The 13,210-nt window shown below is 46.9% G+C and overlaps 1 protein-coding gene across 1 annotated transcript in view; it reads left to right on the forward strand.

Annotated features, from left to right (window-relative positions):
- Positions 1-731: 731 nt before the first annotated feature.
- TIC110 (translocon at the inner envelope membrane of chloroplasts 110) overlaps positions 732-13,210 on the forward strand; it is a 133,631-nt gene continuing 121,152 nt past the window's right edge. The window contains exons 1-2 of the mRNA XM_086513178.1: positions 732-1,334; positions 1,986-2,045. Coding sequence (XP_086369304.1) covers positions 835-1,334; positions 1,986-2,045 — 560 coding nt within the window. The 5' untranslated portion in view covers positions 732-834. The remainder of the gene's footprint in view (positions 1,335-1,985; positions 2,046-13,210) is intronic.

Below are 13,210 nucleotides of genomic sequence, written 5' to 3' on the forward strand. Positions count from 1 at the left end.
TCCCGCAACCCACGAGTTAGTCTTTATATTATCAAATAATATAAGCATTACCTTCCAACTCTCCAACGCTGCCTCCCTTTCCAGATGTTGGACAGGTCAGCATGGTGATGATGACGGTAGGCTGCTTTGCGCACTCGATAGGTGGGGGTGAGTGTGAGGTGATTAGGATGAGCACCACTGCATCCAAGGCTGGGTGTGATGACATCCACATAGCACCGCCTGAGGTGATGTCGCCGTCGAAGGCGACGCCGTTATACTAGTCCATAGAGTAGAGCTCTTCCGTTCTTTTTGGGAGAGGGGGGGGGGGGGGGGGGGGGGGGGGCTCGCTTAAGTATAGTTGCCCATTGAGAGCACGGTGTCACACCTCTATATCGTGGCCCACTCCAATCCATATCAAGCTACATAGGCCCCTGTCACACTGGGACACCCAAAGCTTGGCCAAGCTAATGTGGCGTCGCCTCATTCGTCTGCGAAAAGGTAAGTTGGGCCGGCCAACTCTCAAAAAGTAATGGCGGGAGTGCAAGAGGTAGCAGTTGAGCTCGGCCCGTCAGCGCAAGTAGCGGGGAGACCACCATCTGGGCTACGTGGGTTGCCTGCTTTAATGGCCACCTTTTGGGTCATGACCTCTTGTGACACGAACTGGGTGCCCATCCTGCAAATCCGAGATGGGCAGGTGGCCTAGTGTGACAGGGGCCTAAAAGGTACAAACTCCACACTGTGAAAGTATTAGCGCAGGAGTAATGGAGCAATAAGCGCTCAAAACCTACGACTCGCAGGGGCACCATTGGTGGATAAGGCTTAGGTGACATTGGACAGGAGCGAAGGGGTGGAGCCATGCTTCCTTGTCCATCTCTCAAGCCTACTGGTCGGCCTTCTACTCCGACAGGCCTGGTTGCTCTCTCCCCTATTCGGCCTCGTTTCCCAACTTTGACGCGCAGAATCCCTTCCCTCGTGTGCTATTCTGCGGCAGGACAAGATGAATCACCTTTGAAGGAAAGTAGCGCAATTACAAACAGCATTTTTGGAGGGGAGAAGCAACTATCTGGTCTTCATCAAGTGTTACGGGATCTTCCTGCTCCAGCTCGCTACGCTACATGTGTTGCCATCGTTGCGGGTGCTCTTGCCGCTGGCTATGCTCTAGGCACCAGTGCAAAGGGTACTCAAACAGCTGCTGTTGGAGGTGCTTTGGCCCTGGGAGCTGCTGGGGGTGCCACTGCCTACATCCTCAACTCTTCTGCACCCACCATTGCTGCTGTTCAGCTTCACAATGCTGTTGTCAACCTGGATGACCCCACGTCGCTCAAAAGAGAGGAGGTCGATGCTATTGTGAAAAAGTATGTCATGCAGCTCGATTTCATCCTTACGACATATTCTTCCAAAAGAGTAATTTTCATCGGTAGAGAGGCATGTAACATTTAAAAAAAACAACTATTGCAATTTGACAATCGTCAGTTCATTACACAATTTTCAGTGCAAATTTTTCTTTTAGATAACTTTTTTGTTCATCAAGGAAGGGGGAAGACATTTTAAAAGCAAGAAGTAGAGTCAAAACAAGATTTTGATTAGCGAGGCATTGCTCAATGTGTTGTATTCTTCACGGTGTCATTTGGTACATAGCCCTGAGGATTTGTACCTTTGCAACTTAACCTGGTTTCTGCAGTTCACCTTTCACGCCTATGCACTGTATGTGCAGCATGCTTCGCTCCATGCAAAAATGCACCTGACTTGCAGCTGAGTTACGCTCATAGATGGATGGCATTTCTGTTAGTATAGCATAATTAAGAAGAAACCTTTTTTAGTGGGAAACTGTGTTCTTTCTAAAAGTTCAGAAGCTTACAAATTCATGAACTAAGTGCATCCTGCCTGAGATTATGAAGACCTTTGGCATTGCTAGGACAAGTCAGGGTGGTTGTCAGTGGTATATTTGTTCTATAGATTTGTTAAAATGTTTTTTGCCATTTACCCTACCTCCTTTGTGGATTCAGGTTTGGTGTGAGCAAGCAAGATGAGCCTCTGAATGCCGAGCTCAAAGACTTGTATGACAGGTTCGTAATATTGCTTTATATTTGTAAATGCAAGGTAGTTGATTTTGAAGTCCTGAATGGTATCTAAGAGAACAGATGGCTCTCCTGCTTTGTACCACCCAGTGACAAATATTCGCACGTGGTTTTGTGTTAGTTCGTGGTGTTGTGCTATATTACTAGTTTGGTACTAAAACATTTGAGAGGTCATACAAGGACAACTTTTGGTTGGTATTCATTAGAGTAGAGTTTGGTCTGCACTTGGTCATACCAAAAGCCTCCAACAATTCCTTGACATAGCATTGCCGAGAGAGAAAGATGCCCCCCTCTATCTGCCATATCTCCAGTCCAAGAAATCAATGGAGCAAGCTGAGATCTGTCATCTCAAACTTCGTTACCATGGTCTCCATGGTACTACGAATGTGCTGGTCATGGCTACCTGTAATCCCAAGATAGTCATAGTCCACTCCTGGTCTCTGGGAAAAGTCCTTCGTAATAAGGTGTGTCTTATACTTATCCAAAGACTGTCACGAGGACGTGGCAAGTGCTAACCTTAGTTGTTGGTTTCTTTCCAATGATTTTGTTTAATTTTTGAGACCCTCTTTTTGAAGTTGCAAATGGTCTGACATTGTATGGCCAATGTGAACGGTAGTTTCACCCGCAGACGGGAAGTTGGTCGGCACTGGAACTCGTAAAGTAAAAGGATGTCTAGGCTCAGTTCAAGATCATGTAGGTCCCCCCGCCGCACTTAGCAAGTTGGTGGATACTAGGAAGTGAACTCAATAAAGGCATAAAGTCAAGGTGGGATCACCAACAGAAAGTATCCGACACTTGGGCCACATTGCACTTTTGGATGCAGTCCCAATGAGGATAGATGGTCAGATGACCAGTGGGAGCCCAACGGAAGCATCTCCTAAAATTTAGGGAATTGCTATTTTGGGCCGTGAAATGTGTTCGCGTCATTACCTTCGGTATGACAAGGGGAACATTTTATTACTCTGCTGCAAAGTCCAACTGATGCACCAGTTGAGAGATTTTTAGGCAGGAAGCCCAATGCATGGAATGCAAGGAAATTGCATGTATGAGTGCCAAGTGGCACTTTTTGGTCAATTTACCAAGTTTGAGAGAACAGAACTCGTCACTGACTTTTTGGAGCAGTTTTGGAGGCTGATAATTGTGACTTTCAACCATTTCTCTCCATTTTTGAGCTTCCCATGACTTTACCTAGGTCCAAGGAGCTCATTTTCAGCATTGGAAGGCATTAGATGCGTGTTTACATGGCTGTTTTGCTGCGTTTTCAGCGATACGTAGGTTTTGGCAGCCATGGAAATATGCATCTATTTGTTCACAGATGCATTATAGGTCAAGGGCAGAAGAGGGGGGCGCTCGATTTATGCTTGGGGGATGCTTCATGGAGAACCTGTCACAGGTTAAGAGGTATGGAGTGCTTTCTTTTCCTCTCATGTACAGTGTGGTGCCAGGAGTGATGCCCTGCACGCTACACACTGCTCTCTCTCCCCTACGTGCAGTTATGTGATGCTCCACAAGAGGGCTCTTCATTTGACTAATGTACAACTGTGTGGTTTCATGCTTTTGTGCTGAGGCAAGAGCCTCCTTGAGCAGGAACAGGGGTAGCTAACTGCTACTCCAAAGCAGGCACCGGTGAGGGTCATAACCTCACCGTATAGGTGCGTTTTCAGCGCTGTGTATGCGCTGTAAATTGACTGTTTTTCAGCCATACGGACGCCAGAACCATTGGGAATAGTGCCCCAGTGGCAGAGGACAGTTAGGGGACTGTTTGGGGCTGAAAACAGGGCAAAAACCAGTAAATACAGCGTGCTGAATTTACTGTTTTTGGGCAGGAATTAGAGGGTTTATGCGAGTGGAAGTGAGTTCCAGCAGGGGAATTGGTTTCGCGCAAGTCTTGGGGCTGTTATGTTGCCGAAATTTGGCCAAATCAAGTTGTATCTAGTTGGATATAGACAAAGATTCCTAGGACTCTACTTTGTAAATTTACCCTCTCAAAGTAAAAAGAAATACCGAAAGGGACGCCAATTTTGGGGCCTACAGGTTGTCGGCGTCTGCTCGGGGCATTCTAGCTTTCGAGCCGTGTGTGTAATCAAGTGTTAATTCCCGTCGCAGGTTCTCTTTGCAAAGTGCTCTGTGTGTGCAAAGTACGGTACGTAAAGTAAAGAATGTCGGGTGAAAGCCAACGTCTACCGCCCTACGGGCCGGTTTCAAGACCCATCCAAGGTTCCATTCCAAACGCGTATTTATCAAACTTTACGTACCGTACCATAATTACACGTCTTGGTATCCGTACTTTCATGTTGGCTGTTAATAACATGCGCATAAAATTACCCATATATGTGTGTGTATGCATGTATCTTAGGTTTTGTGTACATGCTATGCATATATGCATATAAGTGTAGGTGTTAAAGTGATTACATGCTGGTATTTATGCATTTACATGTATTCATCGATCCATAATCAATCCCTACCGTACTTTTCGGATTGATAGCAATTACTCATACCTAGACCGTTATTTTGGCTTTTGTTTGTACCGTATTTATCATACCTATCCACCTTGGACCCATTTGATTTGTATAGCGTCTTGTAGACCACTTGATATCAATGATTTTCCGCTTTGGTGGTTGCGGAACCAAATCCCTTGTGTTGTTCCGCTCAATGGAATCAAGTGTTGCTTGCATTGCCTCCTTCCACGTTGGTTTTGAAAGGGTCTCCATCAACTACAAGAGGTTCGCCACAGGTTTACTTCGGTGAGGACCAATGATTTGACATTGGAGGATCTTGTTCCCATGGTGTTGGACTAATTATGAAGGTCCGGATTGGCTCAATCCTCCAAAAAAGGAAAGCCGAAGTATAAGGCACGTAAGGATGATACTTCTGTATTAGTAAGAGATTCAACGAGGTGAAATGACATAAGTGTGGAGAACAAGGGCATATCCGAAGGAATTGCTCAAAGAAGTTAGATTTGGATCTGGAGACGAAAACTGTTGCATTTGCTCTAGCTTTTATACACTTGAATCACCTACGTTGATTTTCATCAAGGACTCTCTAAGACTTGTAGATAGATATCACTTTTGTTAACTTGTCACGCGCTCATAGCTCTGAGTGCCACGTGGACATGCTTCATCGACCTTGAGAGCCAATTTTGCACTTGTCCCTAGATAGGAGCATTTAAAATCCTAGGAGGATTAGTACCGGCAATTTTGTGAGCTTGTTCGCAGGACCTGCATGTCCGGACGAGTCCACTAGATTAGATTTTCTAGTTTTGGAACCCTCTTGCATAAATGGATTGTACAAGCGTCATAGATGTTATTACACTTCAATGGGCATCTGACATGATGAGCATGTAGATCTGGACTAGAGGAATGTGTTGGTGCAGTCTGTTCGTCAAATGGGTCACATACTAGCGAGTTATCGTCAGAAACTCGCATGTACGCACATATGCACATTTTCGTGACTTGCATAATTTTCCCGACTTGTTACCTCCAAGTCCTATAAAAGGAGCAACATACATAGCGTTTTCTAATAAGATTTGGGAGCGCTAGAATTCAGCCCAACGATTTGCACAGCAAGCCCTAGTGTTTTTGCATCCAACCACGCATGCCAGCCCAGCGTTTTCAGTTTCCAGCCCTTCTTCTCACCGAACCGGCCCGCATCTGCTAATGCTAGCCTCTCTATTGCAGCCCGGTACTTGGGCAGCCCATCGAGCCTCTTCTCAGCTATTCCCCCTCGCTGCATCGAGTGCTCCCATCGCTGTCCATCATCAGCTCCATCATCATCTGCATTTTCAGCCCTGCTTTGTGCGATGGATCAACTGCGTTTTTGCATGCCAGATCTTCGTTTTCATAGCCAGCTTTCAGCCCTGTTTCCTCTCACATCGAGGGTGCAAATCAGCCCAAGATCTACCCCTCGATGGCCTTCAGCAACCCCTCGTTGAGACGGATACAAAGGTGCACCAAATCAGCCTTGGGAGGTGCTTCATCTTGAAGAAGTACCGCAACGACATTCCCCATTCGAGTCAGTAGAGTTTGCATTGAGGTATTGCATGTGTGTACATTCCATTTACGCAATCAAAAGCAAGTACCACATCGGCAACGGTGTGGGGGGTCCTTGAGAGGGTTGGTTGGGGCCATGTTGGGTGTCATTTTCCTCCTCTCTCTCTCTACACATCTCTACCTCTCTCTCTCATTCTCTATCTAAAAGAGACCATCATTCGTGCTAACTTGCACACAGTCAAGCAAGGAAAGAAGTAAAGATTTGTGGAAGTGTAAAGTCCAGATCTTGTCACCATTTCAATTCCACTGCACCTGACAAATTTTAGCACTAGGCTTAGGCGGTGGCTCCTACTTGGCAGAGCCTAGGTTTCTATTCAGTCTTTGGAGGATGGCGTGGTAGATGAGTCAAAGGTTGTAGATCTTTGTGATACTGGTGCACGAGACATGTGTATGTTGGCTTCAGCATTCTGAGCTGGACTTTGGACCAAGATGGCTCGACTAGTTCTTGGAGGAGACGTGGTCGAGCTTTGACTTTTCCTATGTAGCTATCGATGACATGCCCACATGGCATGGCGTACAGGCGGAGGAGCTCTAGCCTGTATGGATGACACATGTTTCTAGAGCCCGACAAACTCTAATTGTGGTTGCTAGCACTTGTTGCCATTGGAGGATAGGATTGTCTATCCTTGGCCTTGGGGTATTTTGTAAAGAGGTGTGCTTGATGCAGTGGTGAGATTGGACTTGCAGACTCCTTCGTCACTCTTGGAGCCCTAGATTCCCGATCTAGTTGTGTACCCAAGATCTGAGAGGGAGTGTTAAAGAGTTGTGGAGGTCTGTTATGAGGGCGTCTTGAGCTAGAAGAGAGTGAGAGGAGGCGCTCACAATTAACAAGAACTCGAGATTTGAGTATAAACTTAATCTTGATTGGAAGATTCAATGCTTGATTTGAAACTTGATGACAAAACTTAGATTACAAGGCTTGACTTACAAGAGAAGGCTTCAATGTTTCATTACAAGAACATGGCTAGATAACAAGACGAGAACTAGAAGAGGATTTGCCTCGCCGGGCCTTACAACTAATGTTTGCAAGACTGAGGGGCTTGTAGCCCAAGACCTCCATTTATACTAGTGCTTAGGGAGGTTAATAGCGACACATGGACGTATCAAGCCATTCAAGAACATAGCCAACTTGTAGATTCCGGCCGAGGAGCCTAAACCCTAGAAGCAACAAAAGAAGCAGAAGCAGCGGAAGAAGTTTTACCAACTTGCAAAGTCTTGCCGAGTGGCCTATTTTAAAGAAGAGTTCCCACTAACTTATGGGACCCCGATCTATGGGGACCTACAGATTAAATAAAGCAAGATCCACTCACACACACAGAAGAATTACATGGAGGTGATGACGTGACAACAATTGTACGGATAACCTGCAATTTGCGTTGACATGCTGATGTTGTATGTGTACATAATTTTGCGTTTCACGTTGGTAGCTGATGACGTGGCAGGTTGTACGGATTTGCTTTTTTTTTTTGCTGGTTGCTTTTGGGACCAAATGCTTTTAGAACTTGAAGCTTTTCATGTAATTGCTTTTTATGGCCAAGGGTTTTTAAATATGAGCTCTGACACGCTCTCGCGTAGAGGTGTAGAGGACCGAGTACCTGCGTTGCACTAAGTTCAAGCAATATAAAGAAATACCAAAATGGGCGCCAATGTTTGGGGCCAGTGCTCTCTCGGGGTGAAATTCCGCCACTCCTCGTCTCGTAAGTTCTCTCTCTTTTGGTTTAAATGTTATTTGAAGTGCTTAAAGTTGCTCAGTCTGCTCTTTTTCGTTGGCAAGCGGTGCACGTCCCGGGACACAATACAAGAGAGTGCCAGATGCATAGTTACAGGGGACGGGGGGGACGGCCGTAACCGGGCCGGGAATGGAAGGGAATGCTGTGGGACGGACGGAATTCGGGCCGGACGGGCGGGTCGCAGGGGGGACGGACCGGGGACGGACGGGACGGCAGCGGTCGGACGGGGTCGGCCGGGAACGGCTGCAGTCCATTCAAAAAATGTGACCGTTTTTAACGGATCTGTGCAGCCCCAACTGCCACATTTTGGGAGCCTTGGCCCTTGGGAGGCTATAAAAAGCTCCCTTGGGCCTCTTAATACTCATAGTCTCATTCCAATTTGCAATTTCCCTCAAGCTGAAGCTACTCAATGCTTTCCTCTCTACTCAATGCTCATTGCTCAAGCCTTATAGCCTCATTGAGTCATTGCTCAAGCCTCAAGGCTCAAGCTTGAAGCATGACCATTGACTACTCTACACTCTAGTCTCCACTCTCAAGTCTCTCCCTCTTCTACCCACTTTGAAGTTTGAACTTTGAAGCTCTCCTCTCCCTCTTCTACCCACTTTGAAGCTCTCCTCTACTCTCTCTCCACACAAGCTCTCCTCTAACTCCTCTAACTTCTAAGCTCTACTCTCTCGAGTCTCTCCACCATCATGTCATCTCAAGCCAACTCCACTTCTCAAGCCGGTTCTTCTCGAAGGAGGCCCGCCGTGCAAACGTGGTCGTGGTGGGATGAAGTCGACTTTAGCTCGCATGGCAAAGGTGGCGGTGGAAGACCATGGACATGCAAGCTATGTCCATACAAGAGAACGGGTGGTTCAAACAAAGTGCGAGCCCATCTTCTTCATGAACCCGGTCACTAGGTTAAGTTTTGCCCTCATATAGCTCCCGAGAAGAGATTGGATCTTCTTGAGAAGCTCATGGTGTATGAGGTTGCGGAAGCGGGCAAGAGGGGCCGTTTTGTTGCCGTTGATCCCTCCGCCACGGTGACACCGCGAGAGCAAAGGGAAGCCAACCTTGACGACATCTCTCGAACCTTCAAGAGCCATGCATCTACACCCTCCTCTTCCGTTCCGCATCGCCAAAGCACTCTCAACGAAAATTGGAATCCTAAATTGAAGGAAGAGGTGGATAGGTCGGTTGCCCGATTCTTCTTCCACGACCACATTGCCGTCCATGCTTCGCGGTGAGTTTCCCTTGGTATATGCACATTGCAATCTTCCATCTTGTATTCATAATGGGTTATAACTTCTCGATTCTCGACTCTCGACTCTCCATACTAACACAACAATGTCTATTTTGTGTGGATAGGTCTCCATACTTTCGAACCATGGTTACGAAAATAGGGGAATATGGCTCCTCTTATGTGCCACCTTCATCGGAGAGGCTTCGCACCACCCTCCTTGACAAAGAGAAGCTTGCCGTGGAGCAAGCGGCCCAAGCAACAAAGGATTTGTGGGAGACCAATGGCGTCTCTCTCCTTGTAGATGGATGGAGCGACACCCGCAAGCGGTCCATCCACGGGGTAGTGGCCTACTCTCGGCGGGAGATGTACTTTGTGGAGTCACATGATGCATCCGATAGTGGCAAGGCCGCCGAGATGCTTGCTGCAGAGTGGACAAGCACCATAGAGATCACCGGCTCGGAGAATGTCCTTTGTATGGTTGCAGATGGAGAGGCGTCAAATAGGGCAACCGGAGCTATCATTGAGGGCATGTATCCCAGCATCCATGTCACATTTTGCATGGCGCATTGCCTCAATAACCTCCTCAAGGACATAGGGAACTTGTCATGGATTTCACCCACCATTGGTGACGCCTCTCGAATTGTCTCCTTTGTGCTCAACCATCAAAAAATGCGCCATGAATTCTCAAAGAGGAGCCACTTGTCCTTGCTCAAATATTCAGAGACAAGATTTGCATTTAATTGGCTTATGCTAGGCCGCTTGTCTACATGTGGCGGAGCCTTAAGGGGCCTCTTTCTCAGTGATGAGTTCCAGGCCATGCCGGAGTCTACATCAACAGTAGGATTGAAATGTCGAGAATGGGCCGACGACGCCGCTTGGTGGGAGGAGGTGAAGACTATTGACGCCATGGTCAAGCCTATTCTACACCTACTTCGAGTGGTGGATGGCTTGCGGCCATGCATTGGCAAAGTCTACAAAGCCATGGATCGGATGATAGAGGCACTTGAGAAGCTTGTGCCTGACCCTGTTCAGTATGCGGAGATTTATGGCTTGTGTGAGTCGAGGTGGAATGGATACTACTCTCCACTTCATGCGGCAGCTTATTTGCTTGACCTTGAGTTTCAAGGAAGGCGTCAAGAGACCGACAAGGAGGTGAGCAAAGGATGGCGGCTTGCATTGGAGCGCCTTGAGCCTAGTAGTGACATTAGGCGCAAGATTAGAGACGAGCTACTCAACTACAAGCAAAAGAAGGGCTCCTATGGATGTGTAGATGCACAGCTTGATCGCAACAAGATTGGCTTGGTTTTGTGGTGAGAGGACTATGGAGGAGATGGCCCACATTTGCAGCGCTTGGCTGTTCGTGTCCTTAGCCAAGCATGTACTACTAGTTGCTTGGAGCAACTATGGAGTGTGTACAGTCACATTGCCTCTAAGAAGAGGAATCGCCTTGGGGTTCAGGGGGCCAATGATTTGGTGTTTGTGAGCGCTAACTTGCGCATGCTTGCCAAGAGCGTCACACACAAGGCAGATCCTTTCACTGAGTGGGAGATGGCACAAGAGAATCCATCTATGGCCGATTTTCTTTTGGAGGAGCTAGAGGAGGATTTCGAGCCTCAATGCGAGCCTCCCGAGCCCTCATACGTCGCTGACGACCTCGACTACGACGACGATGTGGAGATTCAGCAGCCGAGCACTTCTTGAGTTTGATGATCATTGATCACTCGACTCTCGAGTCTAGACTCTTGAGTCTACGACTCTACCTACTACATAGCCCTTTGTACTTTTTGTTATCCTTGAGGCCTCAGGCTTGTCCTAAGTCCTTTAGGCTTTTTGACTCTTGAGCCCTTGTGGCATGCACTTCTCATTTTGTATCCATCGATCATCGATGTTTTATTAGCACATTTCAGCCTATATGACTCGTGTTCTTTGGTCTATTTAGTGTAAATTTATGGTCAAAGTGATGCTCTATGTGTGTGGCATGTGTGTAGGTCAAAAAATGCCAAAAAAACTCTCTTTTTTTTTTTGCCGTTCCGACCCCCGTCCCCGTTTCCTGACTTTTGCCGTCCCGACCTCGACCCGCCGTCCCATGTAGCTATGGCCAGATGGCATGACATGCATGCCAACACATGGTGTACATGCATGGTGACACATGGCGTAGGAAATATGACACATGGATGTCAACATAAGCAATGATGCAAACAATCCTCTAGAATTCTAGTACAAGATTCTAGAATCTTCTAGGATCTTCTTTCTAGAATGTTTCAGACTTTTCTGGGAGCTCGCATCTAGGACAATACCTCCTGCTCGAGCGATGAGTTCTACGAGGAGTGATTTTGTTTCTTGAGGCCGAGGCAGGCTTCAATGGATGGATGTTGATGAAACTCATGAACTTTGGCCGGCGCTCGATGGAGGTTAGATGCAGGCTTCCATGTTTGTTTGCTTGCATCATAACCTCAATATACAAGGTACCGAAGTCTTCTACGATAGATTGTGGAGTATAGGGTTTTCTCGATTTAATAGCATAGTCACAAGGGACGCGTCTTGAGGAGTGGGGATTGGGCTCAAATGGATTTTTAGTGTAAAAAAGAGGGCGGGACGGCAAGTGGGGACGGGAAGCCCAAAAATGGGTGTCCCCTGTGACTATGCTTAATAATCTTCATGACCATTGATCTCTATGGGCGGTGGTGGCTGTGAGCATCTCCTAAAGGATTCTTAGACTGATGACAAGGTTCTAACACCAAAACATGGAAGACTGAATGAATCTTCACAGACTATGGTAACTAGAGACGATTTGTGACTGGATATATTTAGCCAATTATCTTGAATGGTCCAAGTCTTTGATAATCCAGCTTTTGGGAAGCCGTTACTTTGATACCTCTAATGAGCCTCTTTGATATTCTTTGTCAATTCTTTATGAATATTCTGTAAATGTGTGGCTAAATCTGTGGCAAATGGATTCTTTACTTGGTGATTCACGTGGACATAGATCCTTTTGTGCTATCCATAATTGATAAAGAATGGGGTATGTCGAGTAGAAGCACAAATAGTGTGTCACGTGCACATCTAACCCTATGTGTACGTGGACAAGCTACTTCATGACATGGGTTCAGTTCAATTAGCTTAGGAAGTGTTCTGGCACTTTCATGAGCCTCTTCGCAGATCGTGCATGTCCAGACACTTAGAGTAAATGCATATCCTCTGGTTGCACACAGCATGATCATCAGATTACAGCCAGAACCCATCACGGGCATTTTTACAGTGCATAGACCTATTTTCCCTATTTTAGCCAAGTTTCACTTATTATTTTTAGGTGACTTTTATTGGGAACTAGGTAGGGCAATTTTGATAAGCAAGTACGTAAGAAACCTAGCTCTAGCACTCTCTGGCAGAAGAGGCAGTAGGGACTTGACATCCATCAGTGCACCTTCTCAAACAAGACCCCCCCGGCAAGGAGACTCAGCGTTTTCAGCCAAGAACAGCCAGCGTTTTTCTTCAAGTGCAGAACCAGCCCAGCGTTTTGCATTTGCATGCCAACCAGGCGACAGCAAGACAGCAGAAGCCTAGCGTTTTTGCAACAGCCCCAAATTCAGCCCTAGCGTTTTTGGTTTGCACATCAGCCTCGGTATTTTGCAGATTCATCGCGTCAGATCAGCCCATAGCCTCAGTGTTTTCAGTTTTCAGCATTCACGGGCCGCAGCCCCAAAACCCTGCAGATCTCGCCTTCCTGCAGTAGATCCTCGCCGCACGGTCAGATCCATCGAAGTTTGCAATTTCAGCCCGGAAAACGCAGATTTCAGCATCTGCGTTTTCAGCGCGTCGTCGTAGGATCGTCCCCATCGACATCGTCACCGACATAGAGTCAGAATTCAGCACCTAAAGATTTTCAGATTTCAGCCATATTAGCATTTTCAGATTTCAGCCCGTCTCGTCGTCGTCCTCATCGTCGTCGACATTGTCAGCAAGTCCAAGCATTGTAGAGATTTATGCAATCAATAGTAGACCGCTCTCGCCATAGAGAGTGGGGCCTTTGGAGGAGGGTTTTGACAACATTCTGGTGTCGTATTCTTCTCTCTCTATCTCTCAGTCTCATGCACCTTCGTTCACAGTGTCCACCACTTTGTTTGTGTCCATTGCACTCTCTCACTAAAG

This window comes from Adiantum capillus-veneris, chromosome 5 (genome assembly GCF_014529385.1).
Source record: "Adiantum capillus-veneris isolate H3 chromosome 5, ASM1452938v2, whole genome shotgun sequence".
Classification (NCBI taxonomy): domain Eukaryota; kingdom Viridiplantae; phylum Streptophyta; class Polypodiopsida; order Polypodiales; family Pteridaceae; genus Adiantum; species Adiantum capillus-veneris.